Source organism: Lactuca sativa, chromosome 8, assembly GCF_002870075.4.
Source record: "Lactuca sativa cultivar Salinas chromosome 8, Lsat_Salinas_v11, whole genome shotgun sequence".
In the NCBI taxonomy this organism is placed as follows: domain Eukaryota; kingdom Viridiplantae; phylum Streptophyta; class Magnoliopsida; order Asterales; family Asteraceae; genus Lactuca; species Lactuca sativa.
Genome location: NC_056630.2, coordinates 133,738,386 through 133,754,715, shown reverse-complemented (window position 1 = coordinate 133,754,715; position 16,330 = coordinate 133,738,386). Strand labels below are relative to the sequence as shown.

General features: G+C 33.8%; 3 protein-coding genes across 3 annotated transcripts; all 3 read right to left on the bottom strand.

Moving 5' to 3' along the window:
- Window positions 1-4,454: 4,454 nt before the first annotated feature.
- LOC111918355 (uncharacterized) lies at window positions 4,455-5,312 on the bottom strand. The gene has a single exon (XM_023914029.2). The coding sequence runs from the start codon at window positions 5,310-5,312 to the stop codon at window positions 4,455-4,457; it is 858 nt and encodes a 285-aa protein (XP_023769797.2).
- Window positions 5,313-6,376: 1,064 nt separating this feature from the next.
- LOC111918354 (alpha/beta-gliadin A-III-like) lies at window positions 6,377-6,817 on the bottom strand. The gene has a single exon (XM_023914028.1). It carries the CDS (start codon window positions 6,815-6,817, stop codon window positions 6,377-6,379), a length of 441 nt encoding a protein of 146 aa, XP_023769796.1.
- A 5,612-nt stretch (window positions 6,818-12,429) lies between these two features.
- Window positions 12,430-13,503, bottom strand: LOC111918364 (probable phospholipase A2 homolog 1). The gene is made up of 4 exons (XM_023914036.3): window positions 13,264-13,503; window positions 13,143-13,182; window positions 12,929-13,048; window positions 12,430-12,744 (listed from the first exon to the last, which is right to left on the bottom strand). The coding sequence occupies exons 1-4, from the start codon at window positions 13,351-13,353 to the stop codon at window positions 12,566-12,568; spliced, it is 429 nt and encodes a 142-aa protein (XP_023769804.1). The 5' UTR covers window positions 13,354-13,503; the 3' UTR covers window positions 12,430-12,565.
- Between the last annotated feature and the right edge of the window lie 2,827 nt (window positions 13,504-16,330).

Here is a 16,330-nt window from a genome sequence, read left to right as displayed (position 1 = left end):
TGGATGAGCTGTTCCCATGTCTAAAGTCAATTGAAGATGGAGCTGAAGAGAAGAGATATCAACCTCGCCACTACTATCCCAGGGGAGTTTGTTCCAATTCTCTTCTTTATTTTATTGTTCTTTATCATGCATAATATGCAATGGGGACATTGCAAAAATTAAGTGTGGGGTAGGGGTTGGTTATATTAGTTAAAATTTTAGTTAAAATTCGAAAATCTTGAAATTTTAGTTAATTTTGAAAATTTTGCATTAAAATTGTTAGGGCTAAGTTAGAAAATTTTGGTAAAGCAATTAGGGATTATGCTAGTATTATATTTGATGATTGCATGAAGACCCAAATGTTTAGTTGAGCCTATATACGTTCTAGTGCATTTGTGGCTTCCTTATTCTAGTGAAATCATGAGACAAAAACACGACCTCGCTCAGCCTGAGGGATGCAATATGTTTAGCAGCCTAAACCTGAAATGTATCCAGGAAAATTTTTATCATTAGCCAATAAAGGTTGAGATTGAGCGCCCCTGCTTAAGCATGTAGGATTTGAGTAAAAAAAAAAAGTGAGAAATACATGAAAAAAAAAAGAAAAGAGAGAAAAAATTACAAGAAAAGTTATAAGAATTTTGGAGCATCAAAGTTAAGTATGAAGTTCAAAGATCAAAATTCCAAAAATCCAAAAAGTTGAAGATACCAAAAGCTAGTACAAGTTGGTGAATTCAAAGATATTAAAGATGAAATGTCAAAGAAGTGAAGAATTCAAAGAATTCCATAGTGGTATCGAAAAGTTGTAATTTTCTAGAATATGTATGATTGGGTTGCTCGATTAAAAATACCTTGAGGTTAAGAGGTTTTCTGAGGATGGATTCGGAGGGATGCATAAAATGAGCATTGTTCGGAAAAAGTGGGCGAATGTTTATGAGGATTGTGAGTATTTGGAGTATGGGGGGTTATTAGGAAAATTTTAGACACAAATGCATGCGTTGCGGTCTTGGCATAATGGCTGGGTTCGATTGGGATTGTCTTATGTAATATTAGTGTACTAAAATTCAGTTTTGCTTGAGGGCAAGCAAAAGACGAGTGTGGGGTATTTTGATATGTGCATATTTAGTGTGTATTTAGTATAGTTTTTTATTCATATATTGGCTAAATTATCACATATTATGGACAAAAGGTACTTAAAAGTGTTAAATTGTGTTTTTCAGTCCAAAGATGAAGCTCGGAAGCGAAAGGAAGCAAGAGAAGCGGTTGAGAGCTCAAGAGTGGAAAGAAGAAAGAAAACAGCCAAAATAAGGCTTCTACTCGTCGAGTTATCTCTTGACTCGACGAGTCCGGTCGCGGATTCAGAGAGATAAGCATTCGGAAGTCAAGACAGTTATCAGGTTACGACTAATGTGAGAGGGACTCGACGAGTCGCCATATGACTCGACGAGTCGGTATGCATATATAAAGATAACTCTTTAATGCGAAAAAGAGAATGCTGGGAAGTTTCAGAGGTGTTAAGCTGCGAATAAGAAGCCAGAAGAACCCTAGAAGTCGACCAAAGAAGCTAGAATCCAATTCCGGGAGTAATTAAGGCGTAATTTCATCATTCTACTTAATTCTTTTGTTTTGTCAATATGATTAAGCAACTTGAACTTATTTGTTTGTTGTTATTCACCTTAGTTATGAACTAATTTCTTTATACTTCTGTTTGGGGATACAAAGTTGACAATATGGTTTGATTGATTGGTAGGATTAATTCTAAGTTGGTGATTAATTGTTATATTAGCTTGCTAAAGAACCTTGTGTATGAATGATAATTTATTTTCTGTTAATAGGAAGATAGTTAATTAGCATGAACATCTATTAATTATCGACCTCATATGATAAGTGACCACTAAATCATATGTCTAGGATTAATGAATATGAAACTAGGATTAATAAGTAAATTGAGTAAATTCATGTGCAAGCTTGTAAGATGACTATTGAACAAGAGGTTAATTAAAAATAACAATTTAATTAGCTATTGCAAGTCTAACTTAACCCGAATAATTAATCTAGTAAATATAATTAAGTTAAGCAATTGGCCACTGTTTGAATTAGTTTATTTGCTAAGGATTAGGGTAGTGAACACAACTTAATCACTTGAATCGGTAACCAACGAAAGAATTAATCCATTGCACTATTACCTTAAAAGCAACCATAAAGTTAACCGAGTTGAACTAAACAGAAGTTTCTTTCCCATTATTGAATCTAGTTAATTTGTTCTTTTCTAGCCTTGCATTGGTTTTGTTTAATAAGTTTCTAGTCTTGTAAAACTAGAGAAAAACCCTTAATTGCTAAAGTAATTTAGATAGAATTAGTTTTTAATTTAATTTGCCGTTCCATGTGTTCGATACCCTGCTTATTTAGCTATACCACAATTGATAGGTTCACTGCCTTTTGTGTGTTATTTGATAATTAAAGTAGGATTAAAACTAAGTGAGTTTTACACACATCACTGAGTCCCTACCCAAACGTTTGCCCTGAATCCCGTTCCTACTCGTCGAGTCAGGCGACGACTCGACGAGTTCTCCTACTTAACAGATACTCAAGTCCTTCATCCTACTCGCCGAGTTGTATGAACAACTCGTCGAGTTCATCTTCATCCGATGAACACTTATGCTAAGACTCGCCGAGTTGTATGAACAACTCGCCGAGTCTGTTCTTGATCTAAGGAGATTGCCTTGAACTCGCCGAGTCAGGGCATTGACTCGCCGAGTACCTCCATAGATGAGTTCGGATTCCGACTCACTGAGTCACACCCCGTGACACACTGCTCACTCGACACTACGAAACGGGGACAAACTCGGAGACTCGCGAACAGACTCACTGAGTCACATGAACGACTCGTCGAGTCGTTGCCATGCACTTACTAAATACACAGATCTGCTCGATTCCAGTCCATGCCATTCACAGATCTGGGCTTCTAGGACACGAATCACACTTAAAGTTTCCAACTTTACGTGTAGATATTCACCAATATGGATTTTAGGGTTCAAAATGCCTCAAAAGGGTAGATCTAGGGTGAGCAAGCAACATGGGTCCATAAAGCTAACAGATCTGAGCTCTTGGAGCTCAATCTTGCCTAGATCTAGAGGCCAATCAACTTATTACGAACCCTCAAGCATACACAATCTTGGAAATGGCTCAAAAAGGACTTTAATGAAGTATTGAGCATAGAAACAGGGGGAAAACGGATTATACCTCAAAGGAACTGCTGAAAGAGTGCAAAGATGCCTGGGTTCCTTTCCTTCCTCTTGATCTACTTCCCCCTTTTGCCTCAAAACCTTCAAGAACACACACAATAGCCTCAAACTTTCAAGGAACAAACTTAGGACGAGGGTTGGGAGCTCGGGGGGGGGGGGGGGGGGGGGGAATGGGGGCTGGCTTGGGGCGGATATGTTGCTTAAATATGGTGCAAACCCCTGAAACTTAGGGTTTCATCCAACAACGGTGACTCGTCGAGTCCAGAATATGAACTCGCCGAGTCGCCAACTTAAGCACGTCCCGGGTCCCGTCCTTACTCGGCGAGTCGGACCTATGACTCGCCGAGTCCAAGGCAAAAAGAAAGAGAATACTCGAATAAGATTTACGTACCAGGAACCAGGTGCTACATGCGCAAATTTCAAATTTTTAGCATTATTAAAGCTTCACCAAGATCATTGCTAGACTTCAATATGCTTATTTTTAGACCAACTTCAAGCTTAGAATCACCCAAAACTTTAAGCGGATATTATTTATTTACAATGCATTTGTTTAACGTCTTTGCCAAGACATAGCTCCGCTTCCTTCAACCTTCGTAATTTGGATTTTCCAATGTTATGTTGTTAAATTCTCCTGTGTCAAATCCAAATCCTTCATAAAGTGGTTTCAAGCGGTGCCCATTCACTTTGAAGATTTGATTCGTTTCCAAACTCTTAATTTCAACCACACCATGATCAAACACTTTTATAACAATAAAAGGTCCGTGCCATCGAGATCGCAATTTTCCCGGGAATAACTTTAAGCGTGAATGATAAAGAAGAACTTCTTGACCCGGAATAAAGTGTTTTTGGGTTATGTGCTTGTCATGAAATGCCTTTTTCTTATCTTTGCACCTTTTGAACCTTTTAATTATCTTTTTCTTGATCACTTCTATCATTGGAGAATTTAATCTTCTTTGAGCCTCTCTCCTAGGCTTGCAATAATCTTCCATAAGAATCTTGTGTGTGCATACATTAGGGCTTATCCCGTTTATTGGCTCAATCACATCAACCCGGTACAATGGAGAAATATTGCTAGGGTACCTCATTGCTTCAAAGATGTTGAAGTGAATGGTTTCTCCATCAAACTCCATAGTTATCTTTCCTTTATGGACATCAATGATTGTGTGAGCGGTATGCATGAAAGGTCTTCCAAGGAGGATCATAGACGATTTGGAAGGAGTCTTCTCTTCAAGATCAATGACATAAAAATCCGCAGAAAAAAACAAGTTGATTAACTTGTACTAACACATCCTCCAAGACTCCTCTTGGAGACACACTTGACTTGTGTGTTAATTGAATGATTACTCTGGTTTCTTCCAAAGGTCCAACATTGAGAGATTGAAAAAACAAATGTGGCATCACATTGATCGAGGCTCCAAGATCTAACATGGCACTTTCGACATGCAAATCACCAATGGTACAAGGGATAGAAAATATTCTCGGGTCCTTGCATTTGGGAGGTAACTTCTTTTGGATAACCGCAGACACATTTGCATTGACTTGAATCTTTTCATTTGCCTTGAGTTTTCTCTTCTTGGTGCATAAATCCTTGAGAAATTTTGCATAACTTGGAATTTGCTTAATAGCATTCAATAGTGGAATGTTAATTTGGACCTTGTGAAAAGTTTCAAATAATTCATTTTCTTCCTCTGTCTTCTTGGAAAAGGCTAACCGGGAAGGGAAGGGTGGTGGTATGACCAATGGTTTGATGGGTTTGTTGGAAGAGTCAAGTTGATCAACGTTTGGCACAACCGGTTCCTTTGGAGTAGCTTCAACCTTCGGAGGCTCAACAACATTAACGTCATCTTCTTCTTCTCTTGAAACTCTTTTAAGGTTGCTTTCTCCAAGTGTTTTGCCACTTCTCAAAGTTATTGCACTCACATTGGGGTTCTTCTCGGTTTGAGATGGAAGTTTGCCCCTTTGTTCCATCTTGTTGAGAGCGGTGGACAAGTCTCCAATTTGTGCTTGAATGTTGGAGAAGGTGTTCTTAGTCTCTTGTTGAAATTGACTTTGGCTTTGAGCAAGAGAAGTAACGAGTTCTTGAAGGCTCATTTGATGGTTACCACTTGATTGGCCTTGTTGTGGAGGTTGTTGGTAATTTGGAGGGTTAAAAGACGTTTGTGGATATGGAGGTTTTTAAGAGGGGTATTGTAGATGTTGAGGTCTCATCAAAATGTTTGGTGGATTTTGCTTTGGTGGGTATGGGTTGTTTGGGTTATTCCTCCAATTGGGGTTGAAATTGTTTTGAAATCCCATGGGTCTTGGTTGACCTTGATATCCTTCCATTGCATTCACATCTTCCGGTTCACTTCCAAGAGTGGGACACTTATCCGTATAATGCCCAGTCATTGCACAAATACCGCATACCATCAATTGTTGACCACTTCCCACCACCATTTGACTTAGCACATTAGTCAAATCTAATAGCTTTGATTCCAAGTGTTGAGTGTTGCTAACTTCACCAACCATTTGTGGAGAACTACTCTTCATTTCATTTCGAGTCCCAAAGTTCCTTTGATTTTGAGAAATGGTGCCAAAAAGTGATCAGATTTCATGAGGTGTCTTGTTGAAGATGTCACCACCACTTGAAGCATCAATCATCCTTCGATCTTTTTCATTCATACCCTCATAAAATTGTTGAAGAAGTAATTGTTCGGGTATGTTGTGTTGAGGACAACTTGTACATAAGTTGTTGAATCGCTCCCAAAAATCATGAAATGTCTCATTCTCCCCTTGACGAATACCCAAAATGTCACTTCTTTGGCTTGATATCCGGGATGTGGGATAGAACTTGCTATTGAAGGCTTTGAGTAATTCTTTCCATGTGTGAATAGATCCCGGTGGTAAGTTGAATAACCACTCTCTAGCTTTATCTTCCAAGGTGAGCGGGAAAGCAGTTAGCTTGAAATCATCCAATGTCACATTTTCGGGCAACATGCTAACACATATCATATGAAATGACTTCAAATGCTTTTGAGGGTCTTCTCTACCCAAACCATGGAACTTGGTAAGTTGATGTATGAAACTTGACTTCAATTCAATTCCTCGGCGGTTTGCGGGATAAACAATAGCAAGAGGTGTATGAGTAACATCTGTTTCCATCATTTGTCTAAGTGTCAACTCTTAAGGGGGATTGGGTAGAATGGGCAACAATTGGGATATTGTTGCAAGTAATTGGGATGTTGTTGGTAAGGTGGGTATGGGTATTGTTGGGGATTGTAGATTGGTGGTGGATAAGGTTGGTAGTTAGGGTATTTGGTGTAGAGAGGTTGTTGTTGTGGGTACATTGGAGGGTGTGGGTAATTGGGTTGATTCGGGTAATGTACTTGTTGTGGAACTTGAAAAGCATTGGTTTGAAGTTGGTTGTTTTGGTAGAATTGTTGGTTGTGTAGTTGTGGTGGTGGTTGATAATTAGGTTGGTTTTGAGGAGGGGCTTGATTCCAAGGTGGCATATCAATGAGAGGTTCTTGTGGTTGTTGTCTTGGTTGATGGGGTGGGGTATTAACATCTTGATTATTTGGGTTTGGGTTGGGATTGTGAGGTGGATTGTGATTCATGGCTATGTACTTTTCAAAAGGAATGTCTTCAAAGGATTGACCAATAATTGGAGAATTCAGCTCGGTGTCGATATCACTTGAAGTATGAACTTGATCTTCTATGTTGATTAGTGGAGAAGAGGAAGAAGTTTGAACGAGTTGTTGTTGCTTTGCTTGTTTGGCTAACTTTTTCAATCTTTTTACTTCTTTTTCAATTTCTGGATTGTAGAGTAGTTCACCGATTCTTGTAGACCTAGGCATAAACAATCAAATAACAATAACCAATTTCACTGGCAACGGCGCCAAAACTTGATGGGATGTCAAGCCCACCAAGCAAATTACACCCTTTTGCTTGCAAATAAAACGTAATATAATGGTAAAAAGGGGTATCGATCCTCGGGGAAATGGTTGTATTCAATCACCAATGCAATAAAAAGAATTATCGTAAATAAACTAACTAACTACAATTAAACTAAAAGGGGGTGTTTGATTACTTGAAAACTAAAAGACTTGAATAACTAAAAACTTGCAATTAAGCAAGATAGTGAGATGCTCAAATATTGGAGAGACTTGGTTAACTAAGGCAATTCAACATAATGAACATTTGTGTGTTTATCATTAGGATTCAACATGAAGCTTATCATTCATCCCAAATTGGTTATAGCAATCATGAAGCATGATATGCCAAGATTCCTCTTAGGTAGTATGGAGGTTAGGGAAGCCCACAACACACATTCTTAATTAAAGCAATTAAACCCAAGAAGTTAATTAGCCTTAAGAAAGAAGGAATCCCTGATTCCTAGAGGATGTCAATGCTTACACATCCATAAAGGAGCTATGATTCATAAACTAGAGATGATTTTTACCATCATAAAGCCCTTGTTATAAGTTAATTCAATGATTAAAAAAAACCAAAGATATAAACTAACAATAGCTCATTCAAGTGCCAAGCTCATGATCAAAGCATTAAACAAGCATAAGAAATATGATCTAGAACCATAAACATAAGATAATTGATAATCTAGCATGAATCCTTCAAAAACCCACAAACATTCAAAGGTTTTAACCAAAGTTAACCAATATAGAGAGTTTAGCCACTCATGGCAATAGAAAAACAATCACAAAAGTCTAATTGCATAAAGAAACTACCAATATCTTGGAAAGATGAAAAGAAATGAGTCTTCAAGCTCTAAAATCGCCTCTTGCAGGTCTCCAATGGTGAAAAACCGTCTATGATCCTCTAGATCTGATCCCCCCAGGTCATGGTGTGCCAAATGACCAAAATGCCCAAACTGGGCAGTTGCGCGGGGACCCACGCGACGAAAATTTCACCCGCGCAAATGTTGCTGTAATGTTATTGGTCCTTCATTCCTCCACTCCACCTTTCCACTACCAAAGATTCCTTTGGTCCCCTTCATATCTATGTTATTCAAATCAGCCAATCATCTTTTATCTTCAAATGTGGATGCTCCAAACCCAAAATTAATTATCCATGATCCATATTCACAAGCCCACTTCATCCAAGCCTTTATATTTTTAAGCCCAAATCTCCTTTGGTGGATCCGCCAATCCCAATAGCGCCTCGAGCGCCCACAAGTCCGTCTTCACTGTAATCCATAATCGCAATAAGCTCCAAAATCCTGCAAGATTCCTCATGCAAAATAAAAAGTCCCCGATACGATCCATGATAAAGAAAATAAAGAATATACAATGCAATACTAATAAAAAGAGCTAAAAATCTAAAATAAACTAATAAAAATAAGAAAATAAAATAAGCTATCACAGGTTCTCATCAAGCTCCTCAGGGCCTGTTGGAACATCATGGATGTTCCAAATCACAAGTTCAACGAGATGCTCTCCATTCTATCAAAGTTATTTGATCATCGTTGAAGAACTTAATCGGAGATTTTGTAGTAGTCCCAACCATTCAGGAACCAATGGAACTTTTATGCGATAATGAAGGTGCGGTTGCTTTAACTAAAGAATCGAGAGATCATGGCAAATCAAGACATATTGATAGAAAGTACCATTATACCAGACATAGAGTAGAAGAAGACCACCTCATTGTGAAGAGGGTATCACTAGAAGAGAATCTTGCAGATCCTTTGACAAAGGCTCCGAGTAGGGTTAAGCACAATCAACATGCTAGGAGCATTGGATTAAGAGATGATATTAGTTTTAGTAGTTAGATGATTATTTTGAAATTTGTAATAAAATAAATGTAATTGACTTTTGGTGATTAAATAATATAGATTATTTATGAGTTTGTTTACTGTCTTTGTCAATTATTTATTCCTATGTTTCGTTTTGCATGTTTACTTCCCGAATAATTTTAATTATTCAAATTTCACAGTCACTAAAACTTTGGGAAATAAGTAGTGAATTAAGACTGTCATGGATTGGATTATATTGTTATGAATTGGATTAGATATGAACTATAATTGATTTGTAGATTTTTTTCGTTTAGTCATTAATGTTATTGGGGTGAATACAGTGAAATAAATTATGAATTTGAAGAATTTTAAAGATTATTAGTGATAATAAAATATTTTTGTTCTTGATATGATATGTAGATATAGGTACTAGCCTAATATGTGACTGTCATCTTTGAAGCTTAAGAAATGGACAACGATGAAAATAGAAAGGATGAGAGTGTGAAATTGCTTCAATATAAATTAATTATTTAGTTAATTATAGTTTTAACTTATTATAATTGATTAAAATAATAACTTAGGTAATATGATCTTTGAAAGTTTATATATATATATATATATATATATATATATATATATATATATATATATATATATATATATATATATATATATATATATATATCCTCTATAATAAATTAATGTTTTTTATTTGCTACTTGTCACACTCTCATTCAATTTGCCAAATGTCATTTACGGTTATTTTGAATTAATTTTTTTCTATATGTCATTTTATGAGTTTTTCTGTTTTATTAAATTTCATATAATATTTTAATATAATACTTGCAATAAATATAATAATAAATGAATATCAATTTCGTGAGTTTACGTTTTTATTTCAAAATTCTCAAAATTAAAGCTTATTAGTTTGTTTTATTTATTTAAACTAGTATTTGTTTAAATTTAAAACATAAAAAACATTTCTATTATAATAATTCAATATTTTTCTTATTTTCTGATAAATTCAAAGTTTTCAAATATTTTGACATTTATATTTAACTTTTTTTTTTTAAATTAACTCATATAATATATGGGTCTCACAACTAGTATATATATATATATATATATATATATATATATATATATATATATATATATATATAGTTTAAGATTATATTTATAAGACGTTTATAATAATCAACTCATAAATATAAGAATTTAAAATATTATAAATGTTTAACGTATTAAAAAAAATGATAAATATGAAATTCTAAAAGTTTATAAAAACTAAAAATGATGTCCAGAAGTTAGCTCTATATTTTGATGTTTAATATGTTATATATGAAATTTTCCCAAGAAATAAATTAAACTTTGTATATTATGTTAGTCCCAAATAAATTCATTTCAAAAAGCGGATTCACTTTTCTAATTAAATTTAAAATATTTTGTAATATATAAAGTATAATAAAATGTATTTTTTTGACCTTGTAAAATAAATATAAAAGAATTTAGTTAAAGTTTTAAAAATTAAAACAACCTTATTAAAGGTTATATAAATGAAAATAACTTATAATTTTCAATTCATGTAGTTTTGAATTGAACTTTTTTTCTAGAAGGAAAGTAGATATCTATAGTCAATGTCAAACCAAACTATAAAGTTTCTTTTTTATAGTCAAAGAAACTACATTAATTTACAACAGCAGTTTTTCTGGCGATAGTCACGTGACTTGTCAACCTCCATGTTCCATTTCCATCAGTCCATGACAATATGCGATGGTAGTGTTGTGAATTGTGGTAAATGGTAATTCTCATAAAAACCGGCTCCTAAACTATTTTTATATTAAAACATTAGCTGTGATAACGTCTATTATACGGGTTAATTTAAAAAAAAAAAATTAAACATAAAATTAAAGTGTAAGTCGAAAATATTTTTTAATGTAAAACTTTAAAATAAAAAACGAAGAAACGTATTTATTGCAATTTAATATCATATATATGATATTTAATACTTTAAATATATAAGTATATGAATTTAATTTTAAAAATTAAAACAAATCTAAAATTGACAAGTTGATAATATTTATTTCAAAAATACAACAAAATGACAAGTGTTAAAATTCACAAGAGATTGACATGTGACAAAAAAACCTTTCTTTATTAAGAAGGATATCTTTATTATTCATTTATATAGACAACTAACTAAAATTAACTTTTTATCTTTTATTAACATCATAACATAACATAAATATATTTTATAAGAGAGTTTCAAGATATTCATGAAAAATATATTCATTACACTTTATTTATAAGGAATTAAAAAACCATGATTTTTAATATATTTTTGTAATTTTTCAATAAATACATTATCAATCAAACTATTGTTAAATTGAAAAGAATAACAAAATAAAATATAAAAATACCATAGATATATAGGTCATGGTCATGAGTGTAGGCTGTGTTTGGCACGCCACAGCTAGCTGATAAGCTAGCTTAGTTTTCGAGCTTTTTTATGTTGTCATGTTTGGTAAACCAAAAAGTAGCTGATAAGCTAGCTTTTTGAAAAGCTATTTAGACTAGCTTTTTAGGAGCTTTTTTAAAATTTTCCAAATACACCCCTTAATTAATTATAGAAACACATATTCCTACATGTCCTTTTATGTAATTTTATATATTTCAGCTAGCTTTTCAGCTAGTTTTACCAAACGTTATTTTTTATCAGCTAGCTTTTTATTTAACAACTAGCTTTTCAGCCATCAGCTAACTTTTCAGCTAACAGCTAGCTTTTTAGCTAGTCCGCCAAACATAGCCTTAAGCTGGCATATAATCTCCACTCTCAACCGTTCTCGACCGGTTGTGTTACTATTTTATTCATTTTATCAATCGGTTAGCATTCTCAACCCATAAAATAATATAAAATGTTATTATTTTACTATTATACAGGGTCCATTCTTGTAATTTTTATATTTCTTACTATTACAAAAGGATCATTTTTACAATTCTATAAATAGAAAACACATGAACTTATGTAATGTACGTATTTTGAGGACACAATGACAATTCTATAGTTTTAACAGTACACATGGATAATTTCTTTCATTTTTTACACTATCACAGAGGCTCCATTTCTGTAAATTTAATATTAAGTAGGGATAATTTCTATGATTTTTATTTCCTGCTATTACATTAGAACAATTTATGTGATTTTACTATTATACATGAATTACTTTTGTAATTCTACAAATAAAAAACATTATTCATATGCTTAAACAGTAAGAATAGTACCAACAAAATTGGTAAATCTCATATACGATAATATGAAGAATAAGTTACACGAGTATCTTAGTGCCCCTTTTGCATACGATAATTTGAGATACTTTTACTCCAATTTCATAATAACTATCAACTATGATTTTCCAAACACTGGGTTAAAGTTAACAGGTACCCAACTTTCTGAATCACCAAAACACAAACAACTAACAATGATGAAGGTGAATGTTAGATATAAATCTTAATATGTGAGGTAACTTACAAAAAAATGAATTTGTATGAACTGTATAAGAATTTGAAGTCTAATCTTAACTTCTTAAGCAGCAAAAGCAATACTACACTTGGTGAATTAGAGTTCAAGCTTAGAGTTACCAAACTGACTAAATAAAATGGCCATGTCCATACCCTGTTGCATTGTAGGCACTGCAGTGTCAACAGGACAATCTCTAGAAAACCCAGCCTTTCCAGATTTCTGAACTTTCTTTATGCATCGCTTGAATTTCTCGTGACATTTCACATTCGTCATTCCTACCATACACAGATTACTCACTCATGTCAACTGTATTCGTTAGGGCTCAATTCAAACTATCATATTTATATCACTAAATCATCATCAAAACTTAAATTACCAAAGATTGGTAGAGATAGAAGAGAGTAGAGGATAAAAGTGCACCAAACAGGCAATAAAGTGTATCGGATTCTCAAATAATACCTTTTTTCTCGACGCATTCATCATGAATCTGACAACACGCATCAAGATCATCGCAAGGCCTTTCACCTGGACATCCAGTCCATCCAACGCCACAGTACTTCCCGTATCTAATCCCAATCGCTGATCGCAATGTCAATCAACAAAACCCAAAGCAAATCAATTAAATCGAATAACTTCTAAAAATGTTGGGAAAAAAAATCAGATAGAGCATTACAGTTACAGTTTTCTGCCACGCATCGCTTGCTGCATCTCACCTGGCATTTCATTTTATTTTCGATTTTCAGCAACGTAAAATTTAGATTTGAATAAAGTTACAAAGATAGATATGTATTAACCTGAGATGCACCCGAAGATTCTGGGATCGCGATGGAGATGATTATGTGCATAATAAAGAAGCAGGTGAACAAGATTTTCCTCCAAATCATTATGTTTTAGTTATAGATATGCAAAATTTGTATCTAGAACTGTGGCCGTAGTTCGAGTTCTCTCTACTGGTAGTGGTTTCTCCGGTAGGTTTTCTTACCGGTTAGTCTATTGGTGCCTGACGTGTTTCCTTCAATCTGATTGGTCCTTTTTTATGTCTTTTTTTTTTTTTTTAATAAATAAATATTCTGGTCCCAACATTAGGTTTAAGGAGGCCATGAGCCCATGATCTTATCTATTCAAGAACACGTCACCCTTGTAATGAAATTATGAAATTATGTTATTAACCTTATAATTTAATTTAAGAGTTTTTCAAATCAACTGGTATGTTTTTGGATTAACCCCCAGATGTCTATTTTATTTTCTATCAATATCCATGGCAAATGAAGATGACATTTTATTACCAGGTGTAAATATTATGAATCCAGATTTAAATAATGTCAGTTCTATTAATTTCTTTTTTCTTTTTACTTTTTTGAGCGGTCTTCTATATTTTAAAGGGTTTATTTCTTCAACCCAGATGATTTTTTGGCTAACATTTTCGGTCCATAATACCTTCCACCGTCAACGCTTTTGCAAAGTCATCTCACACACATTTCTAATTTATGAAAGATTATAAGGCTCGGAGATGTGGATGACATTTTGCTTGGCAAGATGCTCGTTGTACACTGTCCCTCGACGTTGACATGCCGAGGGTGGCATGGGTTGACGATATAAATGTGCCGAGGAGGGAGAGGAGGCAACCGTAATTTTACATTTAATTTTTAAAAAAATTGGTTTCTAAATTTACCTTTTTAACCTACATATTCAAATCTTAACCAATTTTTACAATTCAATTTCACCCACTGTTTTTCTAAACTAACCCTTAGAGTTTAAAAAAACTAGACATTAGAGTTTTAAATTTCAAACTTTTAAAAATCTCATTCATCCTCTATAAATACATTTATATATTCTAACTCATTCCACACCAACTTACAAAACATCAAACATTTTTCAATCTCTCAAATTCAAAAATGTCTTCTCCTAGCCAACAAAAAAACTCCCAGAAGAAATAAGAAAAATGTTTCAAACACTTCACCAAACAATTTGTTGCTCGGTGTATCGACCTCAACTTGAAGCACCAATGTTCTCACCACCAACTTTTCGTTATACCGAAAATGCTTCATATTATACATATGGAGCAAACAAATTCCAATCTAACCCTAATTTTCATCCCAACCCCAGATTCCATCACAATCTCAATTTCCATCCTAATTCCAATCCCAACACACTTCACAACCCGAAGGTAACCCATCCAAAACAATGCAAGAAAATATCTTTCAGTCTATTGAATCAGATTCATCCGAATACGAAGATCCACCCTTAACTCAATCCGACCCTCTAGCACAGAACCCTCGAGTTTACAACAAGAAAAAAAGGAGGGCCGACAACAAAAATTAGACAACAAATAAAGAAAAGAAGTTGGAGAAGCATGAGTTGATGTATCAGAGGATCCTATCATTGGAGATGACAAAGATGGAGAAACTTTTTATGTAAAAGTGCATAAATTTTTTATTAAGTGCATGTAGAGAGGTTCATACCGAATGAAAGATCAAATATATTCCAAATTGAGGAATACAAGAAAATATGCAATGGATTTCAATGGTGTCTACGTCAACGTGAAATGATCTTGGTCAAGCGGTGCTAATGATGCACAAATCCTAACCAAAGCTCAAGAAATGCACTATAAGGAAAAGAAGAAAACATTCAAAAATATTAGTTTTTGGAGTGTTTTGAAGGACAAAGAAAAATGGCTAAAACAATACACGTCGGAAGACTTTACGGGTAGTTCAACAAGAACTAAAACATTCGAAAAAACTCTCATAGTCAATCTTCAAATGCACATGTTGGAATAGACCTCAACGATGACGAACCATATGATATTCTGAGGCCGAGTCGTCCTATGGGAAGAGACAAAGCGAAGAAAAAGCTCAAGGGTGTTGAAGGTTCTACGGTTGAGGAGAAGAGATGAGAAGAGAGAGGGGCTCATAGATTCAAATGAGCATATCCAAAGAATGTTGCCAATTACGAAACAAAAAGAAAAAAAAATCGAGAGTGAAAGCTAATGATGGAAGACGTTTCAAAATTACCCAAGTGTCAACGTCGAGTTGCGGAGAAAATGCAAGAGGAGCTTATGAAAAAAAATATGAGTTTGACATTTAGTATTAAATCACGTTTTAAGTCTAGTTTTTAAGCGTTTAATTTTAAGTCTAGTATTGAGTAATTTTAAATCTATTTTAAGTCAAGTTTTAAGTAATATTTCAAATATTGTAGCCTTTTTTATTTTAATAAAATGTTTGTTATTTTATAAAAAATTTAGTTTAGATTAAAAAAACGATCTTGACCCACTCCTGAAAAATATCATTTATGTTGTGTGGCAAATTTGACATCCCAAGTCATTTGTGGCTTTAAAGATGATGTGGCAGCATGACATGCCATGCACCACTCTTCTAGCCTAAATGACGAGAACTATTGTAATACAACGCATCTTTACCAGTCCGTCACCAAGGTCCACCGCATCCACCTTGTCTTTTTATAGATTTCTTTATTTTCAGTTTTGTCTCTTTTGAAGTTTGTCATTATAAAATATGACTTGGTTCTATAAGTTATTGATCTTTTTCTAAAAACAACATATGTTATTTGATTGATTTTAGGATTATTATGGAATACTTGAGGTGGATCATGAAGCCGTGGAAAAAGAAATTTGTTCCAATTATATTCGTTTAGCTATTGTTAGTCTTTTATGTGTGTTATCTTTAAATCCCATTTCTGCACTTTTATTCTCAAGAATGAACATATTGATTTTAGACCTTCAGATTGATTGTATGTTTATTGATAAATTGATATGGTTTTCAATTTTTTTTTTATAATATTTTACTAGTAAGAACTTAAAGTTTCAATTTATTTGAATATATGTTCTTGAATATTGATTGTGATCCC